The sequence below is a fragment of the Falco naumanni genome, chromosome 4, assembly GCF_017639655.2.
Source record: "Falco naumanni isolate bFalNau1 chromosome 4, bFalNau1.pat, whole genome shotgun sequence".
NCBI classification, from domain to species: domain Eukaryota; kingdom Metazoa; phylum Chordata; class Aves; order Falconiformes; family Falconidae; genus Falco; species Falco naumanni.
Window position 1 is genome coordinate 34,565,984 of NC_054057.1, and position 23,579 is coordinate 34,589,562.

The following is a 23,579-nucleotide window of genomic DNA, read 5'->3' on the forward strand; positions in this document are numbered from 1 at the left end:
AAGTTACAAATACTACAGATTGTAAGGTTTTGCTACACATTACAACGCGGGGCTGGGGGGGGGGGGCGGTAGCAGATTCCACTGCTACAAAACACATTGGCAACGAACACAGACCACAATTTGCCACAGAAATGAAACACAGTAAGACTTAAGGGACAGAACAAGCCAGGGGTATTGAACCACACTGAACCCAGAAAGGGATGATGTGCGATATCTGATAGCTGCAGCAGGATAACATAAAAAGTGCATTTAGTCCGATTCATTCAGCTGAAGTGATGGGGGAAGGCAGAGGGAGCGGGGGAGGTAAGATGGCCACTGCCACTTTAACACATTCAATAATTTAACAGACAACCTGACGCAGGTTAAGTTGGACTTGCTGGGAATCAATTTTACATTTTAAACTTTACAGGCCTATTTTGGCTACGTTGGGATTTTAATTTTTTTAAAACACAGTCTCAAGGACTCAGTATTGAGTATCACAAGGACTCAGACTGTTATTTGTTTTTAAGCATCTCAATATGGGAATTTCTCTTTTATTTTGGTGTCTCTACCTGAGAACGCTACATATTTTAACCCAAGACGTTATAAAAACGCAAGTTTTAAGAAACCGAGCTGTGCAGAAAGGAAGCGCGTCTGAGGCTCGGTTTTCACACACTCGTAAGAACTGGGCTGTGACACCCCAGATACGAGTTTAACCCATTAGCCACCCGCACGACATTATTACACCTGTAGACAGGGAAGCGGGTTAGTTTTAGACGCGTCCCCCCCATTACCTCCGCTCCCCCAGCCCGTGCTGAGGGGCCGGGGCCCCGGCGCCTGCCCTCCGCGGCGGGGCCGGCCGGGCCGGGGGGGCCGCCAGCGGCACCCCAGGGCGGGGGGCGGCGGGGGGGCTCGTCCCCGCGCCGCTCCGCCGGGGCGGCACTTCCTCCCGGTGCCGGTGCGGGGGGAGGCCAGGGGTGTTTTTCCAGGCTGGATCTCCACCTCGCCCGAGGAGGTGGATGACATTTAAGAGCTCGCCCCCGTGCCCGGGGGAAGGCGGCGGGACGAGGTGCTTTCGCCCGCCCGGCAGCCCTCCTGGCAGGGGACAGGGGAAGGTTTAGCGCTTACCCTCGCCCCTCCGCCCTGCTGAAGGCTCCCGCCGGGCCGGGCCGCAGTCCCACGGGCTCCCACCCCCTCTGGCCCCGGGGCGGGCCGGGCGCAACCCCACACACGGCGCGGAGCCGAGGCCGGGGGCGCCCGGGGGCAAAGCGGCCTCAGCCCCGCCAGCACCCCCGGGGAAGAGGGACGCCGGCTTATGTCCCGGTGCTTTACCTCTGTACACCGGGGAGCTGGGGCTCCGTCTCTCAGGTGAGCTGCTCCTCCTGCTGCCGCCGCCGCTCTCCGGCGAGCGCCGCTGCCTGCCCTTCACCCTGCCCGGCTCCGCCGCGCCGCCTCCCACCGCCAACGGCGGCGTCGCGCTGGGCGGCGGCGGGCTGCCTCCGCCGCGACCCCCGCCGCCGCCCCCCGGCCCCGTATTGCTGCCCACCGAGGCGGACGGGGACCGGGTCGGGCTGTGCTGGTTGCCCCGCAGGAGCTGGTACGGGACGGTCGCTCGGATGGGCTGGAGCAGCCGGCTGGTCCCCGCCGCACCTCCCCCGGCGCCGTTACCGGGGCCCCCGGCCGTGCCGCCGCCGGCAGTCGGGGAGCCGGCGGCGCCGCGCCTCATCCTCTGCGGCGTGGGCTGGTGGTGGGACGGGGGGGTCTGCGAGGAGCTAGACGAGGAGGACATGGTGGGGGATGCGCAGGACCCTGCGGGTCACTCGCTCCGACGGCTGCGGGGGGCCCGGGCTCGGCCCCCGGCGCCCCGCATGCACGAGCCACGGGGGGAGGGGGGGAAGGAGGGAGGGGGCGGGGCGGGACAAGCGCTTCACGGCCCGAGGGAGTCTCCGCGCCGCCTGCCCAGCTGCCCCCGGCGCTTCCTATCGGCGACGGCGGCTGCTCCCACGCCAGGCTCTGGCCATCGCTGCCCGCCCCAGCGTCGTGGGCACGGGGGCGCTGCCGAGCCACGCGGCCGCTCACATCGTACAGCGCTGCCGGCTCGGGGCGGCCGGCGGCGGGGCGCGACGAGGGCGCACGCAGCCGGAGGGAGTAGGATGGGGAAAGGGGGAGGCGCTCGCAGCCAGCTCCTGCTCCTGCCCCCGCCAGCGCCCGGCAGCCGCAGCCAGCACCATCCGCTCTCCGCGCCGCCCTGCCTCCGAATGGCAACGCGCAGCCCCGACGCCCGGCCGCGACAGGCAGGGGCGGCAGCACGCGCGCCTATTGGGCGCCACCACCGCGCCAGCGCAGGCTCCATTGCCCAGCGGCCCCGTCGCTCTCCGTTCTCAACCAATGGCAGCGCGGGGCCGCGCGGCGGGGGGTGGGGCGGCGCGGCGGGGCGGGCCCGCCGGCGGCGGGGAGGCGGGCTGAGGGAAGTGGGATGTGGCAGGGGCGGGGAGGCGGCCCCGGGGCGCTGGGCCCGCGTGCTGCCCGCGGGGGCGGTGCTGCGCCCGTCGGTGCGGGGAGGGCGGGCGCGCGGCCTGCGCCGGCACGTGGCCCCGGCGCTGTCGGTCTGCGGCGGCCGCTGCGGGGGCCGAGAGGCGGCCTGGCCGGGCGGGGCCGCGGGGCCCGTCGCGCTTCTCTCCCGGGGCTGCGGCCCGTTTCTCCCCGCAGAGCTGTCGCCGCCCGGGCGGCCTCCGGCAGGCGCTGCGGTGGGGTGCCCGCGCCGGCGGGGCCGAGGGGGTGGGCAGCTGGGCTGCTTGGCAGGGGGGGAAAGGGAGAACGGCAGCTCCCGGGCGGCCTGACCCGCGAAGGGGCCAAGATAAGCCCTTGAGTTTGAAGTCGACGTCAGGAGGATACCGACTCGGTACGAAGGGGAGCGGGTACCTGAGCCAAGGCTCGCAGTCGCCCCCATCCCAGGCGATGCGCTGCTTCCCGCCTTCCCTCGCTCCCGTGCGGGGAAGGTGCAGAAACAGGGCCAGAGTTACCCGCAGTGAACTTTGTTCACATCCATCCATGTGACTGTCAAGCCTTTACAGTAATTTTCTTTTTGCCAAAAGATCAAGATGTTCTTCAAATTCCAGTGAAGTGTAGTCTCGGCATTTCGTAGAAGTGTATATGGAATTTGTATGAATTTTTTGCTCATGTAGATCCAAAAACCCTTCCCGGAGAATGTCAAGAGGAAAATAAAAAGTTTTACAGTAGTATTAAGAAAAGTGCTTTTGTTCTAGGAGAAAGCTCCCAGTAGATGAATTGATAACACGAGACAATGGGACAGAAAGAAAATAAAGGTTGAGTAGCTTAATAGCTAAGAAGATAAATGTCTATAAGATCAGATACATTCAGCTGAGTCCATCAAGAGAGCAGTGTTTATGTTGGATCTGACAAAAATAGGATGCTAATGGAGGTTAAGGAAAAATGCAGCGAGTCTTGCTTAGTGGAGGAAGCCAGCCAGCTCAGTGTGACAGCCTCTCAGAGTGCTGGCTTTAAGAGAACAAAAAGGATGGAGAACATAGATAGAAGTACAATGGGTGGTATTTAAGAAGCTGTAATCTACTATATAAGACACTGCCTTCCAGTTCATCAGTAATCAAGAAAAAAGGGTCACAAAATTAACTCTGTCCCACACACTCTTTTTAATTATATGATACACTTCTAGCACACTTTGATTACTACTCTCACTCTATACTTACAAAGCTGTCCGTACCTACCTAGCCTTATCCCTTGGTAGGCCAGGAACCGGTCAACAGTACCAATGAGAAAGCGTATTCTAGGAAAATGCTTTTGTTCATGGGCTGTTAACGAGACTTTGTTTGCACTAGCACCGTGTGCTGCGGTCACTGTGGTTATGCTACAGAAAGAGTTGGAATAATATGCCCTACATCCACATGAACATGTGCTCCGTCAACAAAGCCACTCATGTAAATTAATTTTAAGAAAAAACATCATGTATTTTTCCATTAGTCCAGTCTTTCTTTTTTCCTACTAGCATGAGCCAAATTTGTTTGTATAACTGTGGTGTAGAGACTTATTCCCCCAAGGCTTTTGCACCGTGCTTAATCACAGTTTATGAAGTCTATCTAGTTTATTTTTCCTGCTTCACTGCACTGGGATCAAAATGGCTGGAAAGCATTCACCTGTAGAGGTAGTCTGCCCACACTAACATCGGTAGTGTTTTAAACAGTAAGCACATTTTTTTTTATCTGTAACTTTGTTGGATAACAGTGCTGATACAGTAACATCTTATAGACCGAAAATCATTCGGTGATTTTGATGCGAGAGAAGGTACGTCTTTGACTAGGGCAATAGCTGATACTTTGCAGCTATTGACAGTGCTCAGGCTTACAGCAGACTAAAATAAAGAGGAACTGGTATAACTCTTGGATTTAGCTGTTCAGACACTATTCTACAATGCCTGCAGGTACTTCTACCACGTTCTTTCCCATCAAAACAAGTGGGATATTTGTATAGGAGGAAGAGATGCATAAAGACAAGGTAAACGTGCAACGTGAAGAAAATCCCCCAAGCCCCATAACAACAACAATAAAACCCAAACCATAAGACACGGGAGTGTAAAATACCAGTAGCAAGTCTTCCTTTCCAAACAAGCGTGGGACCTTGCCGCAACCTTACAGTCCGAACATCACCTTCAAAGCAAGCGGAGAGGAAAAGATCCACTGGGGCCGCCTCTAGTCAGACTGTTACCAGACACATCGACAGCTGTACAGGGGAGGCTTCCCTCCCCAAAAGTGATTTCTGTCTTCATCCCCTTCTTAACTAGAATTAGCATACATAGTGTAACAACACCGTGCCATGTGCCCAGGAAACTGATTTCGGAAGAGATGAAGGAAATATTCTTCTTTATTTTAAAGCGGTATGCCAACTGCTGAATTTTTCATTATGTTTTTGGTCCAGGTTTCAGAGTACTTCCCTCAGGGAATGCCATTGTTCTGTAATATTCACAGGATACAACAGGGAAAGTGAAGCAAAACCAGCTCCTATCAGAATCTTCATATCTTTCAAAAACCCATGTGTGCCTTAAATACCTTGAGATAACTTTTCAAAAGCCACATAAGAGGCATTTCTTGCTTCTCATTACTATTTTAAGAAACTACCTCATCAGATGGGATGTGCTTAAAGGAGTTTACACTGGAGGTAACGGGTATTTCTGAAACTTAAATCCTTCCGCAAGACACAGGCGCAGCTTCTGGGAGAGACATCCTGAAAGCAGTAGAAATTATACATCACAGCAAGAGCGTGGGAGCAAGGGAGTGAACTCAAGGAGTAGGGCAACAACAGGCAAGTGTGGAGCAAAGCTACACACATTTCTCCCACTATTATCAGTTGCTAATGGGTTCATCTCTTGAGGGCAGAAACAGGTTTACTTGAGTATCATGAGCCACGGAAACAGAGAAGGTTTCAGCAGTCACTATACACAGTGCAATCCTAATGCTTGCTTTGTTCCTACTTCAGGGTTTTAGAGAGGAAAAAAGCTCTTCAGATCTGGACATGTCTTTTGTTTCTAAGCGCTTGCCTGGGCATAAGGCCATGAATACTGCACTCCCAGTGTATCTACCTGGTTGTTTCATTATTTTTATGTCTCGCTTATCTCCCTCTATGTTTTCTTTGCTGCCCTTTGCCCACTCCACTTAGAATCAAGTCCTTTGTGACCATCCCTGAGGTTTTCACACAGCACCTAACACAAAACAGTAATGAGAAAGGGTGCATTCATCTTCATGTATCATTGGATCCATTCCCTGTACCCTGTATTTCACTTATTTGTAAAGAATATTACATTTGTATTGAGAATATTACATTTGGGAAGAGAAAAAATAACAAGATGAAGTACTTACATCCCTGTAATATTCTGAAAGAGACAACTAGAAATCATGAGCTGTGGCCGATGACTAGAGCAACCCCAAACAATCCAAGGTACAGCTCTCCAGTAACAAAACTAAGCTTGCCACTGTGCACTTGCCGCATCCCTAGGCAGGAACGGGAGCACCACCTGTAGTTAGGGCCCCCATGTGAAATGCTGCTGTTGGGCACTGAATAGCTCTGCTGAAGCAGGAGTGGCACATTTTCCTAGAAAATGTCTGTCTCAGGCTGTGGAGGTGTTGGTTTAGGGTTTGGCCTATTTTGCCTTTAAAAAAAGTTCTAGCTAGAACAAGCCAGTCATGGGAAAAACAAAATACATGGAATTATTTTTACTACAGGTTTTTTTGACAGCTGGATATTTTCTTCATCAACCACACTGCATCTTCTCACAGCTCCCAGATGTTCTGTGGCACGGATATGACCTCTGCAGATCAGCTGAGCACTTTCAGTCCACAGGCTTTTTGGAATTTACCTTGCAGTTGTGCCCTTGAATTCTCCAGGGCTGCTGAGGCAGAGTCATCCCCACTGCTGGATTTGTTGGCAGTCACCAGGGAAGAGATTGGAGTAGAGAGGTCTGGGTGAAATGCAGAGGAGTGAGAAATGGGAAAAGACACTTAAAAAGATATTAATAAGAAGGAAAGTGTTTGGGAATGGGGTAGGAGGGCCAGGATTCAGGCACAGAGAACAAAGGAGAGCAGGAGCCAAAATGGGACAGGTAAAGGCAGGCAAAACTTCTGCCTCCCCATTCAGTGCCATTTACAGCGCTTCCAACTCACGATGAGTTTCAAGTCTCTACATGCTCAAGTTATCTTCCGACAACACAAGGAAACCCACTACTGAGGACTTACCTTCACATTGCTGATCATCCAATTTAGGGCCAGACATGTGGTCAAGCATTAGATTTCCTTTCCTCATGTCTTTGTTTTCCTGGAGATGGGGAAAAGGCATTAAGTAAACAAATGTTAGACCTATGGATTCAAAAAGTATACTAGGTCAGAGTAGTACTTATGAATACTCACAAACTGGAAAATTTCAGAATTAAGTTTAACATTGAATTTCAGCAAGAAAGGTATTCTAGTGTCATTTTAGTCAAACGCTACTTCTTACTGTACCTCATTCATGCACGAGATTGTTGCTGTGAGTAAGGACTGCATAATGAACAAGCCAGGAAACTACAGAATAAGAACCGTAAGATTTTCCCTTAAGAAAATTGAATACCATTTTGGATAATTGTCTTCTTTTCCTGTCTGCCAGAAGCTTTTTTGTGATACTGAATAACTCACTTAAACCAGAACCTGCCCATTAACCATTACCTTTGTTATAACAAAATTTTATCTCATTTGGAATCAGACCTGCTGCTACATCTTTTTCTCCTCTTCAGGAAAATAGGCCAACCACTTGGGACTTTCGAATTATGTATTCCTTAGGCATCTGGTTTAGCATAAAGGCGAACGTTCAACTCACAGCTGAATTCGCCAATCCTTGTTTCTAGGCTTCTCATTCAGTCTGAAATTTTTCGTTCTATCCTTTGGTACAGGTAATTTCATTCAGCGCTTTCCTTTAGCTAACAAGTCAACCGTGTCAGACCATACCCTGTGAGAAGCTGTTTTCTCCAATCAGCAGCCCTGCCCTAAGTTACTGTTCTAATTTTGGTCACTTGCCTCAATCTCCACCTCCATCCCCTTTCCCCAGTTCATCATCTGGGAAAAAAAATCCAATTTGCACAGCTAGGACCAAGACCAAGGCTTGTCACAGGAGTAGCTGAGGGCTTTTGCAGGTTTGTTTTCTCTTTATTCTATTTCTAGGCAATTAGCATGAGGAGGACGCTTGTGGCCAAATTTGTGTGGTTGCTGTACACCAAAGTGAAGCTGATTGAAACAGTGTAAAATGGTAAGTGTTCTGATAACCTGACATGTCAAATGTAATGGACACTTCTAGCATTTCTTACCTTAATTCCTTGTGCCACTGTCTTATCTGTAAAATATTTATTATAATAGCTAAATAATGACACACTTCATGTTGCAAAGATATAATGAAAATAATTCCTCCTATTTATAAAACAACCTCCTGCTACATCATAGAACCATCTGTGCAGAAAGAAATTATGTTTTCAGAGTAGATTAGCTACTCTATGTTAAGTATGTACAGCAGTAGCACCTGGAATTAAAAAAAGGTAGAAACAGTAAACAAATACCAGTAGAATTTGAAATGTTTATATTGTGATATTTATTGCTAATCATACAAAATATAATAAATGAAAGGAAAGGCACCATTTCATATGGGCAGTTACCTTGCTAAGGATATTAGGAAAGCACGAATGTGCTGTATAGTACTGTGATTTATATGGCATTTTACTTTTTAAATGAACAGCATCCCCTTAACGAGGTAGATTTGCAGCCATTATGATCCATTACAACAGTTATAAGTGCCTGATAGTAGAGTCCCTGACATCTTTCTGATAAGATTTCTTGATTTGGTCCGTATCCGGGTTTTTTGTTGTCCTTTTTGAACTACATTAATTGTGAATGCCCCTACCACCCCAGTGCCCTAGCTGTCAGGTTTGTGCTGGTGTTAATAAGGGTACATTTTGACAATACTGATTTAAAAGGCAAATCTGAGGGTTTGGGAAATCCAGCCTCCGTTTCAGAGAGTCCTCTAGATTTCTTCTCTCTCTCTATTTGTCCTAGTTTACTTTTTCTCACAAATAAAGCCTTGTTCACCACCATCTCTGTTCCTAGGCACAACAAACAGCACCAACCTTTATTTGGAGCTTGTCACCACTGTTCCTTCCCCAGCCAAAGGGATGCTGTTGAGTGACACAGTGCACTCCACAACCACTACTGGGAAGTAAACGTGCTCTCTCTACATCTTCAAAGCAGGATAATATTCTCTTGTTAAATAGATTTTGCAGCCTGGTAAGAAGAAAAAAATGTATTAGAGCACCACATTGTTTAAATAATTTTAGGGTTTGCTTCTTTCTAAGTGACTGATACTTTTCATAAGGACGATCCATTTTGAGAGCTTCTGTGCATATGACGGGTTACAGGGACAGAGCAGAGTCACAGCACTGAGACAAAATACTGGAAATAATTATTATTTCCAGGCAAGTAATATATTTGTCTGTAGAACAGATACTTACTTGTAAATGTGGTTTCTTGGTGTGACAGCTATAAAACAGGCTTTAACAATTCACCTGATGCTAATTTACATACAATAAAAGTGCATTTACATAACACTAAGGGACAAACCTGTAAAAATGAGGAAGTATGGAGTTAGCTTAAAAGTGTACCATTGAGGTGGCATGGTATTAAAGTGAAATGCATGATGCATTTCTGGTTTAACTGTATGTTTCCGTGGGTTTGTGGGTTCATGTTAGGGCCTTAATTGCATTTAAAAGCAGGTTTGGGGATGTGAAATTCCTTTGTAGCTTTTACATCCCAAATTAAAATAGAATGCAAAACTTAGGCATCATTAAAAGAGAGACAAAGGAAAGGGAACTGCTGGTAGGTCTCAGCAGCTGGGATAATTTCCCACAGGGAGAGGTGGAAACCTTATTCCATGAGTCATTTAATACCGAATAAACAAAGCACTGGAGAATAAATTGTAAGGCATGATTTTTTTTGTTGTTCATTGACAGAGGGAGGGCTACTCAGCTTAATGGAGCTTTTCTTTTTTTTTTAAGTTCTGCAGTAGTAGAAAGCATGGACAATATTATGGATATAGTTTGTCGGTTTTTCTCATTATTATTTTGGTTCTTGCTGTAACTGTAGCATAGTAAATGCATGAGTAACTTTAGCCCCTGCACCATGAAGTAAAACTTTATTGGCAAGATTGAGCCTTCAAGAGTTGCTGAAATTCAGGATCCTCTTAGAAACTGGCCATCACTGATGTACTTACATAGTGTTTTAATTACAGTTCCATAAAAAGTTTTGCACGCATGACTTTCACAGCTCCTGCTGTTAAATGTTACGCTTTAGTGACAAAGCTCTAAGGAAGGCAGCTGAGTAAGCTCTGTGTGCTGGCATGGTGTGCTCTTGGTCTCCAGTGAAATCCAGAAGACTGATAGAAGGCAACAAATAACCCCTTTGCATCGGTACAGTAGGAGCATGTCTGTAATCAAACATAATTATGGAATCACTACCAGTCAGAGCAGTTTTATTCTTGCCTGTAATCAAGAGCAGCATTATTGCAATATTTATTGTTCTCAAGAGTAATCTGAGATTTATGGGTCCTTGGAAAGAAAAGCATTATTTGGCAAATCTATCTATATGTGTTGTTCGCCCATAAAGAGAGTTCTTTCTCTAAGAGATCAGAGCAGTTCCAATGAAATACATCTTTTGGGTAATTTCTTCAGATTCTTCATAGTCTTAAAGGACAAAAAGCCCACACATTACTTGAAGAAATTCTTTCCAAGCTTCTCATGTGCCATCTTTGACTGGCCAGCCAGGCAGATGTAGGCACATGTAATTTTCCTGATGCTTGACATATAATGTAACCACTACTGGTGGAGATGGAATTACTACATTCAAATAAACAGCTGAAATCAGTGTCACCATACAGAAACCAACTCTAATGTAATTGTTCAGTTGTTACAAGCCCAGGATAAAACGTCTCAAGGGAAAGACCTTCTCCTATAGTACAGAGTTATGGCTTTGGCTCTTCCAGCAGGGTGTATCTCTGTTAAGTGAGAAGGAACGTTAAACAGTAAATGTATTTGGAAAAAGGATATGTGAGATAACTCATCATAAGAAGTATAGAGAAAGGGAGTAAGAAGTGCAGTTAATCATGCAAGGATAGAAGAAGATGCATCTCTTAATGTTGGAAAGAAGAGGGAAAACAATTTTTGTGACTTCTTATCTCACAAGGGGATGGAAGACAGCTCTGAATTCAGAAGTGGATGTGGGTGGGAAAACAATAGAGGCACAAAAAGCTTGTTATTTTAGAAATGTTACCTCAAGAGGTTTGGAAACCCATTAATAAAACCACCTCAAAGCTCCTCAAGGAAATCGTGTGTTTTGTTCTACAAGTTATGAAGATGATCTGGAGAGTTGATCTGGAGGGCACAAAAGCCGATACAGACTACTCCCCATACCAAGCCTCTGTTTGTGTATATGGCGACAGTTCTGCCAAATACTTCTCAGATACAGCAACTTTATCAGTCAGAAGGATCTAGGCTGCCATGCAAAGATAATCCTCCCAGTGGTGTGTCAGGCTTGAGGAAGGGTGTGATTATCATTCCAGAGGAGGGTAATGTGAACCTGTGCCTCCTGTTCAGCTGAGTGGTGGCTAGATCAAGGACGCTTCTGCTCTTTGCTCACTCTTTCTCTTTTTTTCTTTCTTTTTTCTTCCTTTCTTTCAGCAAACAACTTATCTTCATATTAACTTCTTGTATCATGTACATTTAAGATGTCCAGAGTGTGAACCAATGCCTCAAAGGTCCTGGGAAATGGATCTCCAGCTAGACCATGAGCAGTGTACCAGGTAGATGGGAGTTTCCTACCTTGGGGTGCTTGGATGGCTGCTGGCTCTGATTAGCATCTTACAATGATAGGTTTTCTTTGAAAACAGCCTAGTGGAGTCTTTCACCAGAGTGAATCAGCTCTGCTAAGCCTGGCGTTTCACGACTTCTCTACCAGCCACAGCTAGGAACACACGAAGCTCCAGCCCCCATGTAAGGGGAATTATGGCACTTCCACGCCTTTGATTGAACAGGTCTTGAAGAGGGATGTTGCCTGTTCTGCCACGTCAAGGAAGCAGGTCCTCATCTAATGAAATCAGGTGTCTGATCCCCCAGGTCTCCTGAACTCCTGTGTGTCTTTTTTTTTTTTTTTTTTTTTTTGCAAGGGAATGACAAGCACATCAAACACCAGATGCGGGAATGATCATTCTCTAACCACATTGGGCTGTGCTTATTTATGGGTCATAATCCAGGAACGAAATACTTATGTGTGTTTGGGGTTCTGTTCTGGTCTTGCAGGTCCAGTAGCAATGACGAAATCAAGCCTGGAATTTAATAGACAAAAAAACATCGAAAAGTAAGGCCAATAAAACTGCTGCATGACAACAGCAAGTGAGCTTGATCTTTTTGAACCAGACAAATTTCTGTACTGAAACCCCTTTCCTCACTGCAGGCTGCATAAAGGAAGGAGCAGAGGCATCTGCAACCACCTCTGTTTTGGAGATGAGGCGCCCAGTAGTCAGTCCTGCAAGAAAACACCTGGCTGGCGTTAACGAACATTATTTTCTAGAATGTTCCCTGAGCTCTGCTGGCAGGGAAGTATACCTGCCTTGTAAGGGAGAACATAAAGAGGCAGTTCTCAAACAGCACATGGTTTCACTTACAAAAGCTTTCCTTAAGGGCAGAATTAATTATATATCATACAGATCTATTATATATTCTGTTTATACAATTATAAAGCATTATGGTTAATTAGCTGTGGTGCAGAGTCCTGAAGCAGAGTCTGGTTAGAGAATAAACAAAATACTCAGTCAGCTGCGACAGCGTTTAACAGCTTGCACTTTCACATCACCTTTCACACTGAACTCCCTTGAAGTGATTTGTAAGTTATGCAATCCAGGGGGCTTGAGTTTTGTGTTTTGTGTTTTTTTTGGTTTTATATAAAATTAGAATATGCTGATCTGAAATGGCCTGGGATTCTCATGCCTTTAAGAAATTAAATTTAAATATTCCCTAACCAACTTCAATTCAACTGTTTTTCCCGTTTACTGTCATAGCACCTGGGTGACCTATTGGTTAACTGTGATCCTATTATGTCTGGCATTGTATGTACATGGAGCATAAGTATTTGTCCATCCCCTTTTCCTCTCCTAATATACAGTGGAAAAACTCTATCTGCCTCACTATCCTAAAAACAGGCATGAAATCCTGATTATTGAAAAGATTTCGATTGGACTGAAGTGTAATACTGCATAAGTTTGGTTTTCAAACTATATTTTAACATTATTTTAATACAATGAAATGGGCTGACATGCCACAGTATTAATGCCTCAAAACCATCTGACTTCTTTGAACTTTACTTTTTTGCCATCACATTATTTAGCGCTGAGTTGTATTGTTGTGTATATGGTGCTACAGGTGTCTGGGGAGAGTAAGTGTTTTTGGAAATCTCATCAGTGTCATTTAAGTAGAGCTAAAAAATATAAATTAGTATTATTTGTTGTGTCATGGGATATTGTACTGCTTACTGTGCACACCCAAAAAGGCAGTTCTTAAAGCCAAGGGCTTGTAATATTTATAAGAGAAATTGAAGTAAAAAACAGGAAAAAGGGAGCAAGAATGAAGTTAGAGTATGTATTTTGTATAGACTAGATATCTATACCGTGAAACATAGGACACAGCATATTTACAAATCTACAAATAAATTAAAAAGAGCACTCCCCACTGAAAATGCTGCATGAAATGAAAGAAATTCTGAGAGAAAAAGATGTATGGGCAACTGGAAATGGCATCTTCAGCTTGGAACAATGAACCGCACAGTAAGATACGAGAAAAGATTATAGATGAGTGTCCAGTGGATGCCCTTAACTTGTATTCAAAATGACAGTAAAGGGGAATGCCAGGAAAGGATACAAAGACAAGCTGATAAAATCATCAAAATGATTCAGGAAGGTCATCTTGACTTCAATGTTTTAGGCTCAAGGGGAAACCAGGTATGCGTAATGAAAAGTGGAGAACTTGCATTGTAGAGATGACAGTTGCACTGATGCAATCACAAGAAGTCACCTAAGAAAACACACGAGCAGAATAATAAGAGGCAAAAATAGAGCCTGGTGAGATATCTGTTGAAAAAGAAAGCTACGATGGAAATCTCCCACGGCTGAAAGAAAGGTTGAGGAGTTGGCAATTAGTTGGAAAAGAAAACAAGAAAAGACCCTGAGTCAAGAGAGGACAAGATTTCAGAGTCACAGCACGATCAATAGTGTCACAGGCTGTGGAGGTGGAAGGAGTCCTGAAATTCGGTCACATCATTAATAGTGACCTCAGAAGAGCTGAGTGGAGCATGCACAGCCAAAATTAAAGACAACTGGAGAAAAGGTAAAGTTGGCAGAAAGCCATCCAGGTAATTGTTTCAGGCAATGCATTATTTTAGTTGACAAGTTACGGACAAGAGGAAAACTCAGCAGAAATACGAGAACAAGACTAGGTCAAATGTAGGATTTAAAAAAATACAGATGGGACAGACATCCTTATATGTATGTTGGGATAGCCATGAAGAGTTAAGAAAAACAAAGAACAAGGAAAAAACCACAAATAGAAAATTACAGGATTACTGGTAAAGGAGGAGGGGTAAAATGAAAATCTGATAAGAATTGCCAGGATAAGGGATTCGGAGAGAGAGGGGAAAGCGGGAGAATGGATGGAAGGAGAAAGAATATGGACTTGTTGATTAGATCTTCTATTGAAAAAGAAAGTACTGATAACATGGATAAGAAGATGGCAGAGGTGTGTGAAATTGATTTTAGGTGAGCATTATTTAAATGTCTTTTACAAAACAAATGTATTTTTAGATTATAAACATTGAGAAGTCGTTACTCAATTTGATTCAATTTGACAAATATGTAAAAAGTAAAAAACTTTTCCCAATCTCATGTCTGAATTGTAAATAATACTAAAATCCTTGGATGGAGACAAAAAGTTTAAATATCATGAATTTGTTTGGGAGCTGATTATTTTCCAAGGAATTATGAGCGTGCTGATTTTTGTCTTCTGCCACTCAGGAAATGTGTGTCTGTAGATCAAAACAAGATGACATTTTCAAAAAATGTTACTCTCTATTGTATATTAACATTTGAGTTAATATAAAGAGATTTTTTAAAAAAAATTAGAAGTCCTATTCCTATGGTTTATGCAAGTGGAACCCCACTTCTGCTATTAGTGTTTTGCCAGCTCCCCGGCATTCCTCTGCTTCCTCAATAGCCCTGTGATAAATCGCCCGTGACTGCTGTGTGAACATCATTTCATGTATCCGCTTATTATTCTTACATACCTATAAAAAAAGCTTTTTGCTGCTTAATTTTAGCAGTGACAGGGATCAGACACATGGGGGTAGAAAAGATTTAGAAGCTCAGCTTGTCCATCCAATAGTCCAAAAAGCTGGAATATTCTATCCAGCGGAGGTTTAAGCTTCCAAGTAAAATAGCTTTGCTTCTTTCAAGTGGCAGACTTTCCAAAAAAGAGTTCTCATTTACAATTTTCCGTTGAACATTTTATTACATTTAAATTTCAGTACTTTATTGCTATTTTCCATATACACAAGTTAGCTATGCTAAGTAACACTAAAAGTATCCCACTTTATTATATGCAAGTGAAGAATTTTAATTGGTATTAGCTTCATAGAAACACTCGAGAACTTGAATAGCTGTACAAGTCACTATGTAAAGAACAACTATAAAGTTTGTGAGAACAAAGATCCCATTGGTTTAGCTTTTGCAATAGTGTTTTAAGTAATGTATTTAGAAATGGTAATACATACACTGGCGTGATCACTTGGATCCTTTGATTCAGGCATTGGGGTGCATCGAACGGACATCACTGTGACATCTGAGCGCTGTACTAATACACGCCTCTCACTTTTAAATGTTTGTAATAGGCCGGCCGGCCTTTTGTATTTGTGTATCGGCTTTATTAAGTGTGCCTGTGGTCCAGCACCATCTTTCTGAGGATGTCTTAGTGCTTGGGAAATGCCAGCTTTGCCCAGAGCTAGCACAGCCCTTGGCAGCCTAGCTGTACCCTGAGCTAGCACGGGCTCTTAGGAGCCACGAGCAGCGATAACAGCTCCACAGCCACAGAAATAAAATATAACTTTGCTTCCCTCCCACTGCCTTTCTACCCCAGTGCAGAGGGAAGGAAAGGATATTGAGTGCTGAAACTAGAGAGAGTTCAGGTAATAATAGCACTTTAGGAATAACTTATGAAGTTACATGTATTTCAGGCAGTTCCCACCTGCCACTAAATTATAGCTTGTAGTGCATCACTCCCCGCAGCAGCCTTAAACACTTGGTAGAAAAGTACTGGGCTGAGCCTACGTATAAACTAAAATTTAACATGTTCAAAAAATAGCATAAATTAAAAGTACAGCACAAGCTGTCATAAGACCTTTAGGTTTGTCTTGAAACCACGATTTTCTTTCAAGATGTGCAGCATCCGCATAAGTACACAGCAGCAGCTCCAAAAACATCGTCCTCCAACATTCCAGCTTTTATGGGCATGCTTTAATTAAAAGGATTCTGAAGAACAAGGAAAGCTGAATCTTTAGGAGAAAAACACTGATTATAAAAGGACATTATTATGATTTCATAGAGATTCAGAGAGAAAAGGAAGTGCTTATTGTAATTACATGACAGAGTTTTAAGAAAACCAAGGAAGTTAGTTGGTGTGCCAAATTCTGTTATGTATCAGCAGTTTGGAAAGAGAAACCTTGATTTCAATCTCCTGTTATTCTATCTCTAAACAGTAACGGTACATCAATAGAAAAACAACATAATAGGGGTGATCTGATATAGTCCATGGCTTATTTAAGGAAGAAACTTCTACAAGAAATTAATTGGATGATAGGAGTCAGAGTTACCAGTTAAGTTTTATATCCGCATACCTTATCTTTCTCCTGAGATACTGAGTGTATGATATACACAGAGAAAATGTGTAGCTGTTTGCACCAATAAAACATGTCAATGGATTTCCTATAAGATGCTTTACCAAATCAATCCTAGATGTTTCTAATTATTTATGATTTCTCAGAACATGTATTTGGTACTGGTTACAGTACATTCACTCTGGAAAGGCAAAGAACTCCTACCTAAGGTAATTCTGCCCTTTTGAAGTGTTTATTTGTAAGAATCCTTATTGCTGGTATTACGTACTATGTAGTTGTCCTGTAGTCTTTTTTTTTTTGTTGTTCCCTGAATGGATATTTTCTGTCTCGGCTTATGTTGAGATCATCTTCCATTTCTTGTGTGAGACTGCTACTGCTCTACACACAGTGCACTTGCATGGATTATCAATGGAAACAGAGCGTCCGCTGCACCTCAGAGTAAGCCGTCTCTCTCCTTGCTGGTCTTTTTACAATCACATCCAGAAGATCAGAAAGAGCTTCTTCATGGTCTCTTTCTTGCCTACGAAAAAACCCTTCAGAGGTCCACCTGCCTGGCCTCACTCATGTACTACCTGTCTTGGAACGATGCTCCAGTCTTGAAATAAAACACTTTACAACTACTTTTAATTCTATTCATGTTTAATATTTTGAAGGGGTACATGACACACAAAAAACTGCAAAAGGATAGCTTGCATTTGAGCAGCCTCTTTTGTTTTCATGTCAAGTATTGACTGTTTATATAGTAGATTCCATGCTGCAAATTGTTTTATCAGCCCAGTGAATACATAATACCACAGAATTTTATTTTTTTAACTGTTCAAATAGACATGGAAGGTAAATGACATTATGCATTAAATTATTTGCTTAAAACATACATGGCATATGTGGGTTGACAGACTTGGATCCACAGCTGCAAGCTGAGATAAGTCTTCACTCCAGGGAAACTATCAAGGTTGATTTCAAAGGACTGTTGTAAGAGGCAAAAGCTTGCTTTTCTCATGTAGGAAAGTCAAAACAAAATTCATCTTTGTAATGGGGGGGAAAAAAAAGTATGGGGCATACTCCATAAACACTTGTTAAGAGGGAGATGGCCTTTTTCCAATCACTTTCTTGATGAAGTTGTATCTCCTTTTCACAACTAAAAGTCTTCCAGATAGGTTGGATAGATTATAAATACAGAATAAATACATTGTAGGTGAAAAAATAAACTATGGCAATACCTGAATAACACAGCAGAACTGAAAGGCTAACATGATCCACGGTTTCTGGGAATTACATCAGTAGCATGAAATTCAAGCACAGCGTGAGCTCCTTGCAAAGCACGTAAGCACACGCACAGCCACGGCCCAGCTCACTGCCCGATTCCAGTGACAGGCTCCTGGAGAACAAACAAGGGGAAAAAGTGCTCGGGCCTCTCTCTTCCCACTGGAGGATGTGGTCCCCCCTCACCAACCGAGGAACTGTTTGAGCTGGCGCACACAGGTGCACTGCGACAGAAAGGACCATTTGTGGAAAGAGCAGGGAGCCAGAAAGGATCCCTCCCAGCAGCACGGCTCACCCAGCCAAAGCAGCACCGATCTGCCACCTTTTGCAATAGGAATGAACCCAAAAATTCTTTCCTACCTCTCTGGCAGTAGCTTTTACCCCAATAAGAGCAGCTGCATGTCACCTGTTATCAAGAGAGTGGCTGCTGGCCAGGAGATCTGTGTTACTCCTTTCTGGTTTTAAGTTTTAATTTTCACCTGCTGTGCAGAGATAAAAGGAATTCTAGTTTAACTTGACAATCCTGCCTGCACAGGTGTGCTGTAAGAATACCACTGTGGTGTTCAGTTGGGTGAATGTTCTAGATGACTACAGTAATTACCAAAAGTACTGGTTTTAGTTTCCCCCCACTTAAACCTGGATCAGAATTGCCAAATAGTTTCAGCTGGCTCTTTTCCCTAGATAAATAAAGCTGGAGGAGGAATAGGAAAAGCTCACACCTCCTTTTGATGCAATTCCTAGCACTTGAACAATGCAGAATATGGGAGCTGTATTGCCAAAACCTTCCTCTTCATGAGATTATTTGAATTCAGATTTCTAATTCCTACCTAACTCAGTCCCCTAATTGCCATGTTATTAGCTTTTCTTGGGTGGGGTCCTCGGTCTTCCTTCTGATACTGGTGTATTTTGTGTACGTAATGAAACATCCAGGGTGGAGCAGCACCTCTACAAGCAGGGCAGGGGGAAGGTCAGGGGGAGCTCAAGGTCGTTGCCCTGAAGGTGTCCAGCTGCAGGCTCTTCTGTCTTCCATGGCCGGGGAAGGGAGGTAAGAGGCACTGTCTCTCCTTCGCTGCCATCCTTCTTTCCATCCCTTGGCAGAGGAAAAAAAAAAATGTAAGGGTCAGAAGTAAGGAGTTTGTGGGAGGGATGGGGTGGGATTGGTTTACAGGGATGCGCTCCAACTGACCTAGTATTTATCAAGTTTTTCATGTAGAGGTAGGATGGAAGAGTTGCAGCAGCAGCGACTGAGGAGTGTTCAGCTCTGAATGCCCTGCTCCTGAGGCTCCCTCAAAATTTAACCCAGGTTCTCGCATCTCAGTGAGTGAAGCAGCATGACCACGCAGCTGTTCAGCAGGGGGAACCCCTGACTCCCACAAATTTCCATGAACTGAGCGCTTTGAATCCTTTTGTTCTAGTTACTTCTAAATAAACTAGCTCATTTCCTGTCAAAAGGAACAACTTACTCAAATTAGGCTTCTTCAGGTTTTTCTTTTCGTCATGAAAAAATTTATTTTGGGTCAGTCTACACAAATTTTATTTAATTTTTCAGTTTGGCAATTGATCCAAAAAAATAATTTGCACAGCTCTAGTCCCACTGTTACCACTCCACAGTTTCTACAGATATAGCAATTAATTTGCACTCTAAAAATAGTATGGCAAAAAAACCACCCTAGGATAGAGAAGAACACGTAGATGATTTCTGTGTTAGTACCAGCCGTGTCAGTCAAATGAGGCCATCTGTAATATCCTTGGAATCTACGACAAGTTTTAAATTCCCATCCAGCTACACCTATGCCACTCCTCTGTTTCCAGTACCATTAGATAGGATTAACTGAGGAAGGAATCAAGTCTTCAAAGTTAATTAAAATGTTGTTGATGATGACTAGGAAGGCGTACTTCGAATCTATAGGTAAAGAGATGCGGATGCTCAACGCGGGGCAGTTGTGCCCAGGCTTTCAAGCTCCTGATCTGTGGAAGAAAAACGCCTCTGGTTCCTCATGGCGGTGAAGCTGCCAGCTAGGCATGGAGTGAGGTACGGCCGCTGTGCCTGCCCCCGGAGGCCCCTTCTTCTCAGTCTGGTGCTGTTACATCTTTAATAAGATCAATAATCTTTCTTGGCTTTAGCAGCTTCATGAATTCTGATTAAGTTCCATGACAGTGGCTGTGTATTAAGAATAATAGGCAAGAAGAAGACTTTAGTGTCTCAATCCATGAGGCGTGATAGTTCCTTCTTTAGGCAAACTGTTACTGATTTGATTTTGGGTTCTCAGCGCGGCCTCTGTAAATAAAGTGCTAGCACACGGTACGCTGACTGTATGTCTCCTCTTCCCTGCAGACCAATTCTTTCTGATGAGGACTGACTTTAATTGTTCCGTGACTACTAATGTGTTTAATTAAGGCTCACGTTGCTAAGTCTTCGGTGAGAAACTCGGACGTGTTTACAGGAATTAATATAGTAAGAAATCACAAAGGTGCAATCAGGAGCAAAAAATTGGAATGGTCTCTAGCACTGCATTTCAACCAAACACCAGTGTGTGAGTTTCTGTGTGTCATTAAAATTCAATTATTTGGGGGGAAAAAAGCCTGGCAGTGACAGGATACGTCATCTGACCACAGGAAGCTGTGCTGACAAAAATTCATAAAGTGGAAACTGGAAACCCATGCTCTGAAGCTTTCCTGTATTAACAGTTTAATGTCCAACTATGTAATATATAATTTATGAGAATTCTCTAATGTGATCCAGCCTTGCACATTTTACAATTTATTATTCTTATTTAGAAAGAAGTGAAGACCAAACTACTGTGATTTCTGAAGCCATTTTTTATCATTTTTAATACATACATCTCATGGTAATTTTCCATATACTCTACTTTGAAAACTCTTATTTTCAGTTCTCACTAGTGGGCTCGTTTGGGCTCACTTTGGGGTGAAAAGGGGGGAGGATGATGCAATTGTGCAGAAACATAGATAGAATTATATTGTTGCTTACTGTTTTTTATGAAAGTGTCATCTAAATGCAGTTCTGGAATGACTCCTATTTTCAGCTTTGGGGATTTAATCTAGCCAAAAACATTCACAAATCCTATTTCCATATGCTGAATGTTTTGTTTTCTATAGTGTTGTATATACTTGGTGTTTTGAAAGTGGATTTCTTTGTTGCTTATGGTCCTTCCGTGACTACAGTAATACCTAAGCATCTTGGTTTAACTACTTTGTGGGATTTTGTGTATTTAAACCCTTTCATTTCTGCTACTTTTTTCTGAAATGAATTATGTGGAAGAACATTCTGCAAACTTCTTTGTAAATCCCATTTTTGTTTGTAATATCTGCTGCTAGTTGTGAGTATCCACTCCATCAGGAGCCTCAAGAGATACGGTAGATGCCAAAAGTACCATATTTGGGAGTGAACCTGCAGCGGAACAAGAAAAATCATCATAAATGTGCTTTATTTGGGAAGGAATCTGTGGCCTTTAAGAAATGGAAAGGGAGGAGAGAAGCTGCAGAGTACCTAAGTATGGCCGAGGCTAGCAGGCGATACCTTGCTGATTGAGACTACGCAGCAGTGCGAGGAGAAGGCGCAGGCAGCGAGGCACTGGCAGCTGCCGTGGTGAAGGTGACTGTGCCCTCCAGAGCAGCGACCTCGGCAGTCAGATTGGAAAGCAGATACCCACGGCCTGGGCCAACAGCTTGCGGCAGGATAAATGTGCCACAAAGATGAAGCTAGGGGAAATTGAATCCAGAAACAGGGAAACTAAAATTAAATGGAAAACGGTCTGATAAGGAAAAGTGAAAGACTAATCGGTGCATTGAGACTAAAAGAGATATATTTTTTTTTAAAAAGAGTTATTTCAAGGTGCAAAAGCTTCTCCAACTATTTCCTATGTACATGTTAAAGTAGTTAGATGGCTTGGACTCGAGGTATCTAGAAGAGGACTAACCTGCTTCAGGTCAGTTCAAAGGTGACATAGAAGAGTATTCAAAACACGTTTGGTAAAAAGTAAACTTCACTGAAGTTTACTTCAAACTTCCTCATAGCGTTGCTCCAAGAACTGTCCAAGATTAGCTAGAAAACAGAGCAGGGGTGGGTGGGGGGAAGCTCAATTTTATGGTACTTAATTTTGCATGTCTAGATACTTTCATGTTGCTTTTTTATTATTTTTATAATAATAACACTCCCACTGATCATCTGGGTCTTTCATACAGCAAGAAGGAAGAAAAAAAAGTTTTTAAAATTACCTATACTTTAAAATTTAAAAATTACTGCTACTTTAAAGTCATGTTAGAGCAACTCTCAAGCTGAGGGTATTCTTACAGATCCCAGTATGACAAGAGGCAGAAAGTGCCAGAAAGGTCTATAACAATACCATGGACAAAGATCAGGACCTAAATCCAATCAGCACACTGTTAGCTTCAGTACAGTTACTCACAAGCACTTGGCTTCTGGTGTTTGAGCACAACATCGCATATTTTCACCAATACCATATGTAGAGACGTAACAGCTTTGCCAGATATGCCATGGTGCAAAATAAATGGAATTTCCTTCTTTGTCCTTTGTAATGATTCCTGTGTTTCCAGCCTAATCTAGCTTGCACTGCTGTACACATGTGCAACAAGGCTTAATTACATAGAACCAAGATGAAACTGGAGGAGCGCAGTAACCATGGAGATTAGAGATCAATAATATAACACTACTTGTTTGTTAATTATCCATAGCCCATATATCCTTTTGTAAAAGGCAAATAGGCAACTGAGATCGAGGCAACGTGCTCAACTTATTATTTTCTAAAATCAAATCTGATTATGCTTTCTGTGGGTGACTACCTTCCCATTAATAATGTTATTTTCAAATTGTTCAATACAGTATGGATTAGGGGAGATGACTGTCTTTGGAGCAGAAATACAAACCTCCTCAATGTAGGAGTCATATAAATACAGGAGTCCTATAAAGTTATATCAGAAGAATGTACAGTGAAAAGTGCTGCTTCTTTTGACCAAAACCCTTAGTAGGCACAACCAGTCTGTGTTACATCTCATGGTGTGATTAGGAAGAAGTTATGTAAGCACGTACACCATACACAAGACACAACACACATTCCTAATTCTTTTTCCAGTTATAAAAATCCTCATCACGAAGCTCACCAACAGTGGCAATCATGATTTGAAGGCTATCTCAGATCATGATGATGAAGCACCTGAACGAGGTTTCAAAACCTTATAGTTGCTTTTCCTTTCGGATAGGTAAGACATTTCCTGACTGAGCATTATTTATCTTTCTCCTTAGTTTTAAAGAAGGAACTAATCAGTTTTACTGAGAATATTTTCCACTGGGAGTCAATAGTAATCAAAATTTAAGCACTGCACATGTTTTACTATTCTGGCAACTTTTGACTTGGAAGGAAAAGAAGAGTTTTTCATTAACATCTATTTCAACGTTTGCTTTCAAAATTGCTTTGCTGAAAAGGAATAATAAAGGTGGAAAGGGGTTTTTTACGTTATTTTACATTTTTAAGTAATGCAAACCCAGAAGTGACTTGTTTCAGGTTTCACTCCATGATGAGTTTGTTTTCTTTCAATTAGAAATAATAATTTTTAAAAAAAATCTTCCCAAAAATACAGAGTCTGTCTCCTCAACAGTTACATGTATAAAAGGCAAAGCATGGAGAATTAGGAGCCATTTCAGAATAATTTATTGTACTGTTTCAGTATATCCAGAGAGTGAACGGATGAAGGTAACTGGATGATATTCTTGAATAAAAGTATTGTTATCTGATCTGCATCGACAGGATAAGAGGATAACTGATTTTATGACAA

The 23,579-nt window shown here is 43.4% G+C and overlaps 1 protein-coding gene and 2 long non-coding RNA genes across 4 annotated transcripts in view; 1 reads left to right on the forward strand and 2 right to left on the reverse strand.

Annotated features, from left to right (window-relative positions):
- GLCCI1 (glucocorticoid induced 1) overlaps positions 1-2,247 on the reverse strand; it is a 58,413-nt gene extending 56,166 nt beyond the window's left edge. For both annotated transcript variants that reach the window (XM_040589847.1, XM_040589846.1), the window contains exon 1: positions 1,312-2,247. In XM_040589847.1, coding sequence (XP_040445781.1) covers positions 1,312-1,768 — 457 coding nt within the window. In that variant the 5' untranslated portion in view covers positions 1,769-2,247. The remainder of the gene's footprint in view (positions 1-1,311) is intronic.
- LOC121086300 lies at positions 1,261-8,714 on the forward strand. Its single transcript, XR_005827318.1, has 3 exons — positions 1,261-1,347; positions 7,698-7,782; positions 8,631-8,714. It is a non-coding gene; the product is annotated as an uncharacterized LOC121086300 (long non-coding RNA).
- Positions 2,798-23,296, reverse strand: LOC121086301. Its single transcript, XR_005827319.1, has 4 exons — positions 9,790-23,296; positions 8,651-8,804; positions 6,741-6,819; positions 2,798-6,466 (listed from the first exon to the last, which is right to left on the reverse strand). It is a non-coding gene; the product is annotated as an uncharacterized LOC121086301 (long non-coding RNA).
- Positions 23,297-23,579: the final 283 nt, after the last annotated feature.